General features: G+C 31.6%; 1 protein-coding gene across 1 annotated transcript; it reads left to right on the plus strand.

Annotated features, from left to right (window-relative positions):
- Positions 1-3219: 3219 nt before the first annotated feature.
- LOC121239576 (double-stranded RNA-binding protein 2) lies at positions 3220-7409 on the plus strand. Its single transcript, XM_041136844.1, has 3 exons — positions 3220-3790; positions 5777-5996; positions 6483-7409. Exons 1-3 carry the CDS (start codon positions 3545-3547, stop codon positions 7208-7210), a joined length of 1194 nt encoding a protein of 397 aa, XP_040992778.1. The 5' UTR covers positions 3220-3544; the 3' UTR covers positions 7211-7409.
- Positions 7410-18068: the final 10659 nt, after the last annotated feature.

Below are 18068 nucleotides of genomic sequence, written 5' to 3' on the forward strand. Positions count from 1 at the left end.
ATATTTTTTTTTAAAATTTGTTTTGAGTTTATTCTTTTTAAATTATTTCAAATTTTCTATTCATTATTTATATAATAAATATTTGATAAAAGGAAAAAAAATTAAAAAAAATGTGGAGTGTGGAGTGTGAGGAGGTTGTGAAAATTTATTCTACATTAAAAGTAACTTTTTTATCCATTAAAAAAAATAAAAATAAAAATATATGAACAGTTAAAATGAGAGAACAAACTCATAGGGCATACTATTATTTTCCTTAAAAAATACATTCAAAATAAAAGGAGGTCGGATAACACAAAAATTTAAAAATTGAAATCTTAAATTCCCTCTTATCACATTTGTGTTTGTGTTTTTAAATTTTATTTTTAATAAATCAAATAGCACCGCGTCAAGAGAGCCATTGAACCATAAGTTTCATATGGCCAAATAGTATTATTCTTAAAATATCTTCTTCATAAAAAAGTGGTTGGGAAGAAATCTCGAACGTTTAAATTCATTTCACTACAAATTCAAGATTAACAAAAATCTTTAGATTGTCCCGTCCTTAAACATCGCATTTCTTAACATTTAATTTTGTCGAGAGACTCGCATGAATAATAATTAATAATATATGACTAATTTTATTTATATATTATTTTAATCTAAATGCTAAATTCTGAAAATAAAATCTAGTTAAACTTAAGTCTCGTTTGACTATACAGATGAAATTGTAATTAATAATAAAATTGTTTGAGTTAGATTTTTATAGAGTTTTGAAAAAGAATGGAAAAAAAGTAGAATAAAAAATTATAAAATTAAAAGAATGTTATAATATAATTGTTTTAATATTACTTCTGTTTTGAAATTTGAAAGAGTCAAATATTTTTATATTTTATTTGAAAAAATTATAATAATTAGATAAAAAAATTTAAAAAATTAAAATATATTTATATTTAAATTTTATTTAAACGTTGAAATGAGATAGATATTGAAAAGTGCGTGAAACCAAACCCACCCTTAAATCTGTCAAAAAAGTAATAGAACTCTTTAGTGTGATTTCAAACAGTCAAACTTTCACCAATTTCGGAGATTAAAAAAGCTTGTTCCCCACTTACCTTCTCCATGATAATGAAGTTGGGTACTTTTAATAATGTTTAATTACCATAAAAGTCATCCCGATAATAAATACATCTTCATCTACCTTAACGGTATGAGGGGGTAGTTTCGTAAACGGCAAACCTTAGTGATGGAGATTCATGATCCTCTGACTTGAGCATCCTATAATCAATATATTTATATTATCCTGGGTTCATCAAAGTGGCTTGGAGGCCACCACGTGTTCATACCCAATAATATTTTTTAAAAATATATATTTATATATATATTGGGGCACGTGAGCATTATTACTGAGATCACGTGATGAGTTGAAAAAAATGGCATTGTTTAGGTCATCATGAAGCTATCATTTTTATTGGTATTGGTCGGACAATTGATGACCACTTTCACAAATCATAACCCTTCATTTGTTTTAATATGAATTGAGATGAGAATTAAAAATTAAATAAAATATTATTAAAATATATATTTTTAATATTATTTTTATTTTAAAATTTAAATTATTTTTTTTATGTAAAAATTTAAAAAAATTATAATAATTAAATAAGATAAGATGAGAATGATTATGAATATAAACGAGACTTTTTGTTTAGGATATCTTTTCTTTCCAATTGAATTGGGATCATCTTTTATTTTATCTTGGATATCTATCTAACTAAATGCCTCTTTTGGAGGTTATTATTTATTTTTGTACTTACTCTTTTATTTTTTGATAATTTTTTTTTATCATATAACTCATTTAATATGTTTATCTCTATTTATATTAGATAAATCCAATTCGAACAGAAGAGAATCTCTAACCTTTATAATATAAAATGTTATATATTATACCTTCTTTTCACCTCTACTTAGTATGATGATGTAGACTTAACCATCAATTCTTGAATTTTTGTTTTATCTAAATAATTGATGCACAATGTTAAATCAACACGTTTGTTTAAATAAAATGTTATTAACTATAGATAAATGTTATTAACACGTGTGCTTAAATAAAATGACAAATCACATATTGATGTGTGGTGTGAGCAATGATAAATGAATTTTTTCTTAATAATAACGTCTACTTTATCAACAAATTAAAAGTACCAAATATTACGAAGTCCGCGTATTGTAAATATTACATAGCTCTCGTGTAGTTGCATGAAAATATGCTGCGAGGCAAGGGCTGAACTTGGTCTAAGAAGGACATTATTGTGTCATACACCTATTTAAAGAGGAAGATTATATAAACTTTTTACACCTAAAGTTTGCTTTTTGAGCTGATAACAAATCCAATATCATCCAAGAATTGAAAAAAAAAAATCATTAAAGTTTTTAATTGTAATCAGTTACAAACAATATTGATTTGGCATTTGGAAAAAGTATTGCTTACAATCTAAATTATTAATTACAAGTATAGAATAATACTCCATTGAAAAATATATTAGTTTTCTCAAGAAACTCTAATGTATTTACAAGATAAGTAAAGTATTCTTAACTTGGGAGGAAAATGTTAACCGGATAGCAATAAATGGAAGTGAATCACGACGACGGCTCAGTGATCCATGAGTTTATTAGTGGGTACTAGTTTCTACGGTTGAATCCCCCAATAGGAAACGCTTAAGATTATTGATGATACATTGGCTTATGGACTATTGATGCTCTCATGGAGTTGAGGTCAAGCTATGGCTCAAGTTATAGTTGTAGGGAGTGCTTGCAGTTCTTACCTTTCTAGGACCCTCCTGTTTGGCTCTCCAGTGGGTTAGATGCTACTATGATAATATTTTGGTAGGAAGCCATCTCCGGTCACCCCATCCAACCCTTTTTGCCGAGAAAGAAAAAATATATAGAAGTGAAACTTGTCATTACTTATTGCGAAAACATCAGCACGTACCCTAACGGAACCATTTAGTGAATTATATACTAGTTTGACATGGAATTTCTGATTTATTTTATAATAAAAAATACTTTTCGATATAATTTTAATGTATAAAATACATCACAGAAGCAGCAGAGAAAATGAAGGGGAAAGAGATGACATCCATGCAGCCTAACGTTGGGTTGACCCCTGGGCAATAGAAGCATTTAGTGGTGTAATAATGTAAATTCGCCCTTTCTTTTTTGTTTTTTTTTTTAAATAATCCTCCACTCCACACCCTCCAAATTATAAAAAACAAACGTAAAAACTCCCCTCTCAAATTTACTCTCTCTCTCTCTCTCAACTTCACGTCCAGTTTCCCTTCCTCCCTCTAGCCGGAGACACCATTCTCCGGCGCCACAGTCCCGACCCAAAAACCGTACCCATTTGTTTCGATCAGACCCTGGAACCCTCCCTCGGATCCGATCTGGGCTCCGAGTTAAATCCACCCTGGGAAAGAGTAGCGAGTTTAATTAGCAGTAGAGATAGGGAGAGAGAGAGAGTAGCATAGAGAAGCGAGAGTGAGCGATAAGAGAGCGAGAGAGAGCTGAAGAAATGTACAAGAACCAGCTTCAAGAGCTGGCCCAGCGGAGCTGCTTTAACCTCCCCTCGTACACGTGCATTCGGGAAGGTCCGGACCACGCGCCCAGGTTCAAGGCCACCGTCAACTTTAACGGGGAGATCTTCGAGAGCCCCCACTACTGCTCCACCCTCCGCCAGGCCGAGCACTCCGCCGCCGAGGTCGCTCTGAACTCCCTCTCTAACCGCGGCCCCTCTCACTCCCTCGCCGCCAGGATCCTGGTGAGTCCCCCCTACCTCCCTTCTCTTCAAGGGCCGTTAGGGTTCCGTCACTTCCTTAATTTAAGCCTTCGATTTGGTTTCACTGCTACCGATCAATCAGTGTCACGAAACGAGTTTTCTTTCATATATTGTTTGCTAACGCGCGCCGCCTGTTCCGTGCCCCGTTCTCTCTGTTTTGCGCTTTACTTTATTTACTTCGTGCTATCATGCGCCGTCTGTACTGCCCACACAGCTTTCTCTGTTTGTCCTTAATTTCCCGGCGGATTTGAAGAATGGGCTTGTTCTGTGAAATGACGGAAACGCCCTTGCTCCGCTTTTGGGCACTTGCTTATTGGCAGTGGGATTTTCTGACCTTAGCTGACGAACGGTGACTTGTAAATAAAATCATGTACTTTCTGTGTTTCATTGTTTTTGGTTCAATTTTGGGAAGCTTCTGGGAGTGAAGTGTCTGCGTGTGTGTGAGAGAGAGAGAGAGGGAGAGAGCCATCTGGTTCTTGTTGTCTTTTATGCCTGGAAACGAGCTGTACTGTTTCTCCTGGATTTTCCGGTTCAATGAATTGCTCATTCAGGGGCATTTCGGTCATAAAGGTTGTGTTTGCTGTTAGTAGTGAGAGCGGTTGATGACCGGAACTTTGCAAACCCTTGTTCTTCCGCGTATTGACCCTCTGATTGTTTAGCAAGAAAATAGAGGAAAGATAATGCCAAATAAATATTTCAGATCAATTTTTTTGTTGTCACAACTTCCAGAAGATTAGGCAACAAAATATTAACAAATCAACTCAGATAACTGAAGTGGTTGTTTCGGCATCAATCAGTGGAGGTTTTTGCGTTTCTGGGTCCCAAATGATAGACACTTCTGGTATTGGGTTCCAGTTAATAAATATGAAGAGACGTGTCCTTTTTTATTAAAAAAAAACTCTACGCTTTTCTAGGAGGTTTTCAAGTAGCTTGATACCTTGGACTGTCACATGAACAATAAGGAAATTACAAGATGAAGCATAAGATATAACTGCATAAATTTATTTATCTTTTCTGTTCTTATTTTTTCTATAAAAAAAATAAAAAAAAAAAAAACAAAAGAAAAGAAAAGTGAGGTGTTGGAGGAGGTTAGGCTCAGGCTAGCTAGTAAAATAAAGTTAAAATTAATTTGCCTTTTTCTGTATGGATTGGTAAGTAGAGTAATGTCCATTGGAATATCTAAATGCGTATAGCAATTTATGTTTCTCAAAGATGTGGGATTTTAACTTGCAGTTTGAAGTCTTAAATTTTAATAATGTAGAAATTAATGAGGATTTAACACATTCATTGATGGAAATAATTAATGGAAACAGATGTTTATGTACCTATGGATTGGAGAAAATAGGTTTATCCTTTCAAAAAGGGGCTTCTTTTTATTTTCCAAAACCCCAAAGGCTAAATTTATGACTTTTGTGACCCTCATTTAACTTGGATATGCAAATATACACTTTTAAAAATAAATCGCTTTTTATATATGTGGACTTTTATTGGTTGTCAAATTTATGCCAGCTAAGGTACCATAAATTTATCTATTCACATAAGTTGCATAACTGTTGTCCTGTTTGAAGTTTCCCCTCTGCTCGAAACCATCGATTTTTTGGTCGGTGACTCTTCAATCTTTTCTAAATACTTCCTGAGATTATAATTTTAATGCTTGATAATAGACTACAGGATGATAGATAATAGAGGCCTGATTTCAACTGATGGACTATTAAGTTTATACCAGGAGGGATGCTGGTGAAATAAGTAGATGCATATAATTCAATGTCATTTTCATGAAGGAAAGTCTACATTCAAGATATAATTGTAAGGAACATAACTAAGCAAACACGATGTATAGCCTACCACTTTTACCTTACTTTTTGAATTATTTTGGGAATATCTATGCATTTCACTAAGTGGTTACACTTGTCAACATTTGTTGTTATATTGGTTGTTCTGATACTGATTAGACTTGATTTTGGTTAGGATGAGACGGGGGTTTACAAGAACCTCTTGCAGGAAATAGCACAAAGAGTTGGAGCCCCATTGCCACAGTACACAACATTCAGGTCAGGCCTTGGACACCTACCTGTTTTCACAGGGACCGTGGAATTGGCTGGAATTACATTCACCGGGGAACCTGCTAAGAATAAGAAACAAGCTGAGAAGAATGCAGCTATGGCAGCTTGGTCATCTCTAAAACAACGTGAGTCTTTATCCAACTTTATTTTGATGGTTGGTGTGATAAGAGTGTAAAAAGTCGGAAGACAGGTCTCTTTCGCTAGTGGGGTAATGCTGTTGGGCATATTGGATTCATTCCTTATTAAAACTTCTATATGGAATGGCATCATTAGAGGATGAATCTCGTACCTCTGGAGCTCCCATTAAAAGTACAAACAATAATTTTCAGAACATGTTTGCATTGCATATGAAGATACTCTATAAATGTGGCATAGAGTTGGCCTTGGTGTTCCAACCATCATTTTGGATTGAAACCTGATAGTTGTTACTGAAGGTTAAAATCTATGGTGGCCCAGTTATTGATTCAGTTAAGACTTACCTTTTCCATAATTTAAGGCTCAATGTCATGAGATTAGTGACGCTCTCTCTCTCTCGAGTTGTCACCAATGCTCGTAGATGGAGCTTGTGAACTTAATACTGAATGGAAGTAATTTGTTTTCTTTCTGGCCAGTCCCGAAAGAAGCTGTGGGTTCTTCATCTGAACCAGAAAACAATGATGAGCTGGAACAGATCACAATAGCACGGGCTTTACTGAAATATCGTTTGAAGGAGAAGATGGCAATGGCTAACCCAAATGCTCCAATACCGTTTCCTAGGAAGTTTCCAATTCAGAGCCCCAGGCCAACCAGTCCACAAACTCCCCCTGCTACCACATCAAAGATCCTCCCATTAATCTGCCAGAAGACAGCTCCTCGAAACAGACTGCCATCAACAATAGCAAATGATGGCCAGGTGCTACCCTCACAGCATTATTCACTAGAAGGCCGTGGGAACCGTCCTCAGAAGTTCCCTGCAGCAGGAGCAGCTCCTTATGTTCCCATCCGACAATTTAGGACACCTTGCCATGGTATTGCGCCACCAGTTACAATACGAACTGCAGTGCCCGTTTACTCTGCACCACTGCTACCACCACCATCCAAGCCAACCCCTCAGGTGATGCGGGCCCCATCTGTCCGAGTTGCTCCTCCAGTATCCATTAGGCAGGCTGTTCCAGTATTTGCCGCTCCACCAGCTTGCAAAGAAGATTCCCCTGTTGTTCAAAAAGAAGATCCTCGTGCTGTTACTGCTTCTCCCCAACCAAGTCAATTACCAGCTCGAGTAGAAGAAACCGGGAACACAACTGCAAGCAGTCTACAAGAATCTGAGACGGTACAGAGCCTGGAACAACTCAAAATCTAATGATGATTAAGGTGGACTTGAATTCATGGAAAGCTTTGTTATGGTTTTGCGGTGGTCTGAAGTTTGGCTTGCCTGTCTTTTATCATCTTGTATTTGAGTGTTCTTTAGCTCTTTTTTGGTTACTGTTACCATCTTTATTTTGTTAAAAGCTACAGTGCAGATTAAATTAGCATCAGTAGTCTAGAATCTTTGCATTCAACAACAGTTGTGTCTTCTCTGCTCATCCCTAGTATTGCTTGTGCATGTAGTTATATTATATGTGAGAGTGTACTTGCAAAGGTGATTAAATACCTTTTTCCATGAGAACTTGATTCAGAGCTCTTGATGAGTGGGCTTGCGATGATTGTGGAATTCAGGGAAGAAATGTTAGACGTGGTCGATGACATGAGTTTTATCTTTCACAATTTTGTAGTCAAACACCCCTCCAAATTTATACATCATTTTATAGAACCTTGGGTCTCAAATTCGCCTTTCATTCCAAATCATGGAGAAATTAGCTATCCCAAGGTGAGGGGGGAGAGTTGTTTCTGGCTCTTGTTGCTGTTTGTCTTAGCATTTTTTCTTTCTTTCTTTTTTAAGCAAATGAAATTGATAATAGACAATTACAGAGGATGAGAAAGTGTGGGTCTTTTCCACCGTGGAATCCAGGAGAAAATAAAAAGCCACGAGGAGAAGAGAATGTCTCCAATCAAGGGAGAGAGGAGACGCCCATTTTATCAGATCGTGCACACTAAAATTTGCATTGCATAATGGGAGAAAAGTTTTAGCCCATGTTTGGATCGTGAGATGAGATGGTTTTAGATAAAAATTAAAAATTGAATAAAATATTATTAGAATATTATTTTTTAATATTATTATTGTTTTGAGATTTGAAAAAGTTCAATTTTTTTATTGTATTTTGTGTGAAAATTTGAGAAAATTATAATGATGTGATGAGATGATATGAGTTAAAATGGTTTCTCAATCCACGGGGCTAATCATGATCAAGACGGATCAAAGAGTCAATAATCTGGAAATCTTGGTGTTAACATCTTGTAATGGGTTGCATATCAATCTCACTAGTTAGCCCGCGTTGGTCTAGGTTAGATTTTCACCTAGAAGTAGGGTTTGGTCCTGGACTTGGTCTTGCCATTCAACTTTTGTATGTAAGCCGAAAAGATAAGAGGAAGCAAAACATATAGAAGAGGGACTTGATTAGCCCCATCGCCATCGGGGTACGTTTATGGGTTTGTGGAGGGCAATTGTCACTTGTCCTTCTTTTCCCCCACCCTTTTCAGAGGCCAAGATCGTACTCCTTTAAATGCTTCACGACACTGTTCTTGGTGCAATTGTAAATGGCAAGTTATGCGCCACCACACGACTTTCACTTCTGATTTGAGGCTTAGGATTAGGTTATCCTTTTAGCAGAGTAATTGTAGCATCTGAAAAAGCAATAAAAGTTACCCAAGAGATGAATTATGTGATTGTTGAAAATCAAGAAATTTGTACTATTTATTCTTCCTCAACAACCTTTAATGGTTACCTAAAAAACACTACATTTTGATTGTTTGTGTTAGTCACCGGAAAATTCATATGGACGTGTGCACTATGATATATGAGACAAATGAGAAATGCTGCTCATCTTAGAGCATTCTTAATAGTTTATTTATCCTATCCTTCAAAATACATCACCAAAATCTACTTTTTCTATTTTACATACTGATTTTTTCAATAAGTCATACATCAGCTTATCTACTTTTTCTCGAGAGTCCTGCTATACAGAAGTCTCACACTCTGCACACTACTTAAAAAAATGATTTAATTTTTTATCTATAGATTTTATATTTCATATTCATGAATTATGATGGTAAAAGAGTAAAATCACATATTTTTAAGTAGTATGCAAGAGCGTGAAACTTATGTTTATAATTTTTTATTTTTTCTCTATACCATTTAAATATTCTTTTTTAATATTTTTTATTTATTTCAAATATTTCTTTTAACTACCAATGAATTTGCAATATCTCTTCATACATAATTATGTCATATTTCAGATTAATCTAAATTTAAATGCCAAACCACTATTTACAAGGTTTTGATCCAAGTGATTTTATGCTTCTTCGCCACCTTCAAACAACCAATTAACTGATTGCTATACTTTTCCTTCATTCGTTATGAGGGTCATTGTCGCCAACTCGTGTGGAAATCCCATTTGCACAAAGGTAATGGAAAAAAACAACAGAGAAAAATGGTCCAAATGAGAGAGAAAATAACTAAAAATGTTTTAGAGTTGTAAACAGTATTCTTTACATCTAGAAGATTATTGTAACAAAATGTAAAATAAAGATCAAAATATAAAATCTATTGGAATCGTCTTTTGATCAATTTTCTTTATATTTTACAGAAAAATATATTTTACATAAGTCATTATGAATGTTCTTAAATTTTGTCATCTCCCGTCATACTTATTTTTGTGTCACCTTTTAAATAAAGAACATATGTAACCACTTTAAATGTGCCGTGTGTCAGCAAGCGTGTAAGCGAAGTGGTTGGTGGTTATTTTATTCTCACCCCTTCCATCAGCATATTTAGTAGACATCTGCAGCCCAAACTCTCTGTAAGGATTCGACCCTAATCATGAAGTAAGTCCTTTTTTCTACAAATAGCCAAACCGGAGCATGACAGAGTATTACATAATCAAGGCTTGTGAATGCCCAAGATGCATCTTGTCATTCCCATTCATTTATTGCCCTTGTAACCATCTTCTGTCCTTTCCCTTAAGGTTCAGCCAATCTGTTTTATTTTTTTCTTAGACCTCTGAACTTCATCTTAAAACAAAAGGCTGTGGGTCACAATTTTTCTTTTTTTTGGTAGATTCCATTGCTTATATTCACTCACAAACTGAATGATAAGAACAATGTATTTCTTATCTTAAATTTTGCAAATTCTCAAATCACAAATGTTGATGTGACATATCTCGGATGGTTTCACTTAAATGATAAGGTGTACAATGCACGACATCAATATGCATGACAGAATGAAAGAGCATTTTTTTTCAAATGATGATAAAACAAATAAAAACTATGCACCTCTACGTCTCGTTTGGATATAGAAACGATTTTATCTCATTTCATCATTATAATTTTTTCAAGTTCTCATACAAAATATAATAAACAATTTAACATTTTTAAATTTGAAAATAATAATAGTATTAAAAAATAATATTTTATTAAACATCTCATTTCACTATCCCTGACCTATGTCATTGTCATGAAATGTCCCAAAGAATTGGAAAACTCAATATTATGCAAGGTAAATAGATTAATAAGGTGGGCCAAAACCAAATAGATTTTTGACCATACAGATCTCTGGTCTACACAACCCATTTCTAATGCGGTTGGGGGTCCTCCACTCACTCTCTTACTGTTCATAACATTTTATAATTGGCAACATCTAAATCACATTGATAATAACCAATGAATCTGAACACAAGTGAAGAACTGTTCCAAACCCCAGCAATTGGGTGTCCATGTTCTTAAAAGCTCTCACAAGCTGGTGCTGCATTCTCTTAGAATTTTTGTAGTCTCATAGTAACACCTAATTATTCTTATCTTTATGACAGATTAGGGGTACCCATCAGGTGGTTATACAAAATCAATCAGTTTGAACAAAGAAATGCCACTTTTTTTTTCTCTCTCTCTAAGGATTTTTGTCATATAGTGGTCTTGCATTCAACAAGAGTGACCACCCCTCCCTTCCAAAGTGACCAGTTTTTGCTTAGGCAACACCCCTAACCACCAAGAACCAGCATTGGCATCTTTATCCATTTGTGGGTTTAAACCTTTATGGTGAAAACAACAGAGCATGGGATAGTGAAAATGATGTTAAAAAAAAGGTACCACCACCACCACAACAATTATAAGTGTGCCAAAGAAGCAAAGGTAGAGAGAGAGAGTCTCAACAGAGTGACAAAGTGGCTGAGTTTTGTGTGGGGTCGAGTCTCCACTTCATATACACCAACCCACAAAGCAATGACACCTCAGCATTCTATCGATTTACGCAACAACAATTTCTTTTACATATTTTTTTTATTTATTTTTTTCATTTTGTTGAGGTGATGCCTTGACAGGATGGGCCCACAAGATTGGACGGGAAATAGGGACCCAAAAGGAAGAAGGGGGGGTTAGATGGGGGGAGCACTGGCATTATATTCCTTTCCTATGAGAAAAGCAATGGCTCAAGGCAAAAGATGGGAACCCTCCACCCATTAGGAAGAAGAAGAATCACAAAAGGCAAAGGAAACAAAAGATAAAAAAATAAAAAATAAAAAATGAAGGGGGGAATAGAGGGGACAAAGTGGAAGGATGTTGATCCCATCACATAAACTTTAGAAAAGAAAAAATTATACCCATTTGACTTTCTTATAGCTCATCATACACTATTGATTGTACCATATATATATATATATATATATATATATATATATATATAACATGTAATATATATGTCATGCTCAGAGATCTCTGAGAGACCCCTTTACTTTCTCAAGTCTTGTTGCCCTTCTTTTTTCTTTTCTCTATTAACAAGTACCAAATCCCATATTAGACATGAACCTCTTCAACTTTTTATGATCTTAATTGATCATAGTACGTTTCTTCTTATAAAATCATTCTTATATCATCTAACCCTCAAAGCAAAAAATATATATATATATATTCTTGCTTTGAAGGAATATCTTAATTAGTCGTATTGAATACTCTAGATCAAGATTCTTTATTGTTCTTATCCGAAATTTATAATTTAAAATAAGAAATATAGACACATAAAATAAATCTTTAATATTTAGTAAATATTTAAGAGAAATGTTAGTTTTTATCTTAATTTGTATTATCCCTAGTCACACATGTTTATTAAATGACATATTTTTAGTAGTTGTTTTATTTGGCTGATAAAAATACATGAAAGTATATAATATATGTACAATATTTCAATAAATAGGATTGAAAATAATAAAACAAAAATGTCAAGTGATGGAATTTAACGCTTGTATTATTATTTTTAGTAAGTAATATTAGATATAATTTAAAAAAAAAAGTCTAATTATTAAAAAATATTTTTTTCTATATAAATCACAAATTCATCAATTTTTTTCTTTTAAAAAAAAGTACTTAGAAATTGAACATCACAAGATTACAAATATCCTTTTCTCAAATTTTTTTTTTTTTTTCTTTTAATAGTTGGTGGGGGAGTAATCTACACAGGAAGAATATACCGAGCTCGTGTTTCGTGTCCAAAAGAGTCAGATGTCTGAGCAGACGATGGCACAGTAATGCCGACAGGACCATGTATAAAAGCATGCAAGGCTTTTCCACGTTTGAAAGTCAAATTCTTTTGCTTTTTCAGATTTTCCGCGTGGGATTTATACCCCTGCAATTTGGGATTCCAAGTTTCACATTGCTTCTTTTGAATTTTGAGTTCTAACCTTATATCCAAACAAAACTTTGCCGCAAAATCAAAAAGGAAAAGAAGAAATTCAAACCTAGATCTCTCTCTCTCTCTGATTTTATTTTTTAATTTTGTTGTTGTTTTGGGTACATTCTTAGTACTTACAAAGTGAAATTTCTCATTTGAATATAGAGATCATATGATATGATTTTATATGAACTGAATAAAATATTATTTTTTAATATTATTATTATTTTAAAATTTAAAATAATTGAATTATTTATTATATTTTATATGAAAATTTAAAAAAATTATAAAGATGGGATGACATGACATGAGGTGAAGTGAGATAATTTATGTATCTAAACGAGTTATTGTGTATTGCGTATTTTGAGAAATATTTTAGCTATAATAAAGTAATTTTATAAAATTAAACTTATAAATTAACGTGTCTTTACGTGATATTAGTGACAAGACCATCAATTCTTTTTAGGTGGTCAGATTTTCAACTTGTGCAACACATTTATATAAAATCAAAAGAGATTAAAAAATCATAAAAACGTAATTATGTATAAAATCAGATCTCCATAATTTGCTACATGCACGAATAAATAAATTTCTAAAAATATAACTTAATATATGTTTCATTTCTGACAATAATATTTCGTAGAATAAAATTCATCCATTATTAGTTTTGTAATGAAATATTTAAAATTTATTTTCGTCACAAAAACTATTAAGTAATCTTTTACAATGTCATCTTTTATTCTAATATGTAAGTTAATTTATCAAGTTTCATGTAAAATTTAGATATTTTCATATCACATTAAACATATAATACTATTTTTTATAAAATATTTCAATGAAGTTTAGAGAATAAAATATTTCAACTATTTTTTAGACCATCAACCTTAAATGAATTTTCTTATATTTTCATTTTAGATTCCATATTAAAAAGTCTAATATTGTATAAAAAAAAATTAGAATCCATATTAATAAGTTTATTATTTCTCCTAAACTTAGTTTTAATTTAATTCGGTAAAATAGATAATACATAGAAATTGTTCAAAATTTGGGACTATGGGAAAACAACTTGAGGCATTTTTAGATATATTAAAATTTTAGAGAGCATATGGTAATTATAAATTTTTTTGGAGGCCATTTTCTATATTTATAGAATTATGAATAAAATCTAAGGATATTTTGAATTTTCAAAAAAGTTTGAGGCCAAGGCTTAATGTGGATTCACCGTTGTGTGGTATGTCATTATAAAATTATTTTTATTATAAAATAAATCTAATGTATCAAATAAAATTATATCAGTTTATAAAGTTATTTTTATAAAATATCTTTATAATTATAACACTTAATATCTAATATTAGTAATATGTATATCACTTTTGAACAATTTCTATTCAATTGTTAGAACATATTTTGCAGTTGCTTTCTTTAAGAGCTCAGAGCTGCTCAAATGGAGCCAAATCTATAGTATCAATCCCAATATTTATAACTCCGTATTAAAATACACAATCATTGTACCAAAAAGATTAATTTCGACCCTTTGCTGAGTGAATAATCTATACATATTTTTAATTTTTTATATATATAAACTTCTTTTGTTGCTTCTGTTTCAATATACCATCTGATCACTGCATCTTTTAACGTGGCATTTGTGGGAACCACGTGACCCACTTTTCACGCATGCCAAAAGCGGGTGCCAAAATGAAAACGCACGCCGTAAATAAATCGAAAATGTTCTTTTTTTTTTTTTTTAATTTAATAGATCAAATTGAATAAATAATTTGCTATACATGCGGGTAAATAAGTTACACACTTCACCATGGTATGTAAAATTACTTATAAATAAGTTCTAACCTATTTATTTCATATGTTTAAGATATAAGAAATCTTAAAAACCACTGGATTTCTCTCTCTCTCTCTCTTAAAAAGTCCTAGGCAAACTCTCTCGTAAAAAGCCTATAGGTTTGAGTTTTGCAGGAGAAGGAGTCTCCCTCTCATTCCCTCATTTATCCATCTATCCACTTTGTTTATTCTCTTTTTTTGGTTTTTTTTTTAAAGTTAAAAAATATAGATTTACAATTTTCCGTCAACTCTTAAGAGATACACGCAACACAAGAAAACTCTCAAGCCAAAAATTGTTAGGAGGATAGTGGCAGTTTTGCAAAAATCACCGTGTATGATCCTCACGTGCTACTCATAATTACGTGTGGTCTTCACGTGTCACCCTTTTCCGACAGCTTTTCTCGCCACACTTGCCGGATCACCAGAATCGCCACCATCAGATTTTTCAAATTTGACTTTTGTAGCTAAAAGAGACAAGCGTGGTGCCTTCATGCGCCATCACAGATTCCGAAATCTACCGGAGTTAGTTCAAATTGTAATTCATCATTTTTCACATTTATCTTGCTACTTTCTTTACTGTTTAGTTAAAAAAAAGGTCGTCTTTTGTTCGTTTGTCTATAGAGGTCGAGTCCTTTCTTTTTATGAAGGATAAGGTTGAGTCTCTGTTTAGACAGAGAGTTGTCTCTTAGACGTTTGTATATAGGTATCAGCAGTAGTGAAGATTAGACCAATCACAAAAGAAAATAATGTACTGGCAGAGCTCCAAATGCATTAATTGATTTATGAGGTAGTAGTTGATATGAGGATATCCTTGTATGTATCTGGTCATGACTGTAAGTTTCTCTGATGAATGATAATAGTTTCTCTTAAAAAAAAGATATAAGAAATCTTGATCAGTTTAGGGTGCTTGGGAATGAAATAAGACGAAAAAATTGTGGATAGTAGTGAGATTATTTGTAAATTGTTGTTTGAGTTACGATATTTTATAGGATTTTGGGAAATGAGAAAGAATGAGTTGAATAAGAATATTATAAAGTTAAAATATTATTATAATATAATTTTTTTTTAGATTTGAAAAAGTTAAATTATTTTTTGTGTTTTTTTTTTTTTTGAAAATTTAGAAAAGTTATAATGATTAGATGAAAAAGTTAAAATTCAAAATTAAAAAGAGTTTATATTTAAATGATATTTGAAAAAGAAATGAAATAAAATCTGATAAAATAAAATGAAGCCATCCCATCTTCCAAACAAGCCCTTAAGATAATATGCATAGTAAGAAGACTTTGAAGAAGAATTGATGCCACTTCATAGGTGGTTTTACGCTTGAGAAATGTTCTAGCAACAAATAAATTTTATAAAAATAAATTTATAAATTGACGTAATTTGATATAATAAGTTAAATTGTAAAAAAAAAAATTATTATAAAGTAGATCTAACATATCATATAAAATATGTCAATTTATAAATATACTTTTATTAAATTTGTTTATAGTTGTAGCACTTCTCTTTACGTTTTATTAAAAGAGAAATGTTAAACCTACAAATAGATCTTAGAAAAATAAGTTTAAGAACCAAGATGACTTAATATGATACGTAAGTAGATTTAACGTATTAAACCATAATTAATTCGATTCAAATATTCAAAGAAAAAAAACTATTTAATATTCTTTATATATCTTTGTCTAAATAATTTTCTTTAATTTAAAGGTAGATGATATGGGAAATACTTTTTTATTTTTAGCTTTTTTCAAGAAATTAATTAATTTGCACGAGGAAAAGCTGATTTAGTTATACAAAATTAAACTATCTCATCTCATTTCATATACTTTTTATAATTTTTTTAAACTTTTACACAAAATATAATAAATAATTCAAATTTTTGAAATTTTAAAATAAAAATAATATTAAAAAATAATATTATAACAATATAAAAATTATATTATAAAACATCTCATCTTATTTGAATTACGTAACAAAACGAGATCTAAGTTTTAAAAACATATTTAGACTGCATTTAGATGTTGAAATAATTTTTTATGATATGAATTAATCTATAAATAGTAATATTTTGTAAATTTTATTAAAATGTATTTGAATGTAAATAGATTGAGATATATGTTTGAATATATAAAATAGATTGAGATGAATTTAATTTAAAAAAAAAAAAAAAAAAGTAAGTGGTTGCATAATTAGTTTGGGGTTGAATTGGGCCTTCTCTCTTCAATGAAAAGACAATCAATAAATCTTGACGGGGGTTACGGAAGCTCTCTTAACTGAGGATTCTAGAAACTTTTTTTTCTTTCGGCTTTGAATGGTTTCCAGCTTTTCCACCCAAAAAGCATTAAGGCAACACCGTTGAAGAAACCCCGTTTTAATCAAATCGCTTGCATTTATGTCCTTACATACCAAAAAGTTAAATATCTACTTCATTGTACTCGTACTGAAGTATAAAGGAAAAAAGAAATCATGTTTTTCTTTTCAACAAGTGATATTTATAAGCATAAATCTTATAAAAACAAATTATAAAATGATTAGTTTGATTTGATGCAATATATTTAATATATAATAAAAAGCATTTTACAATTTGATCGATCAATTTATTACGGTTGATAAATTTAAAATTGATACGATCTCATAAAATCTGTTAGATTTCTTTTAGAATAAAAGTAATTTTACAATTTCACGTACAACATTATAAAATTAGTAAATTTATTTTTGTATAATTTCTTTGTATCTAAAGTATTTCTCTTATGAACTTAGTTTTATAAGACATCAGTGTAGATTCAATATTTTGCTTTTATTTTTATTAGCATTGGGTATTTGGAAATAAAATTTTGACTTATTTCGAAAATGCACAGATCTTTGATTGGGAACTTTTTCTAAGTATACATATTGGATAATTTAGTGACAAATTCTACCGTCTAGCCCAAAGAGTCTGAGTGCTATATTTTAACTAATTATTATACGTTTGAGATGAATTAGATTGATAAATAAAATATCAAAACAATCATTTCATAAATATCCGTTTTTTTTTGTAGTGATTTTTTTGGTCTATAGTAAAGTTTTTTCTCAACTTCTTCATAAATATAAAAAACTAATCTCAACGTATTTTCAGTTCAGTACTATAAATCTATTCTGATGAATTTGTTTGCTTTTCATTTATTATTTAAATAGTAATTTTTTAAAACAAATTGTCTTGAACTCATTATTTAAACATATTTTTAAGGTTAGCATCGCAACTTTTATAAATGAATAAATATAGATAGAAATCACTGTTGAGAGAAATCATTTTACACACATGATGTGGCATCATTTAGATCACATATCTCCCAAGTCTAAAATAAAAAAGTAGAGAACTAAAAGCAACTATGTAGGAAGTGCAAAGTGTGCGCTTCTACAATAGCTTCTCTCTAACATTACTCTTTATAAAGATAATAAATACTATGGCATTGAACTGCGGCACCAACACATCTCCTCCTAAACTGCAATTTTGGGTTTGTATGAATTCTTATTTTTATTTAACCCTTATAAATTCTTGTCATATTTTCCAGATTATGAACGCGGATTGATA

Source organism: Juglans microcarpa x Juglans regia, chromosome 7D (assembly GCF_004785595.1).
Source record: "Juglans microcarpa x Juglans regia isolate MS1-56 chromosome 7D, Jm3101_v1.0, whole genome shotgun sequence".
In the NCBI taxonomy this organism is placed as follows: Eukaryota; Viridiplantae; Streptophyta; class Magnoliopsida; order Fagales; family Juglandaceae; genus Juglans; species Juglans microcarpa x Juglans regia.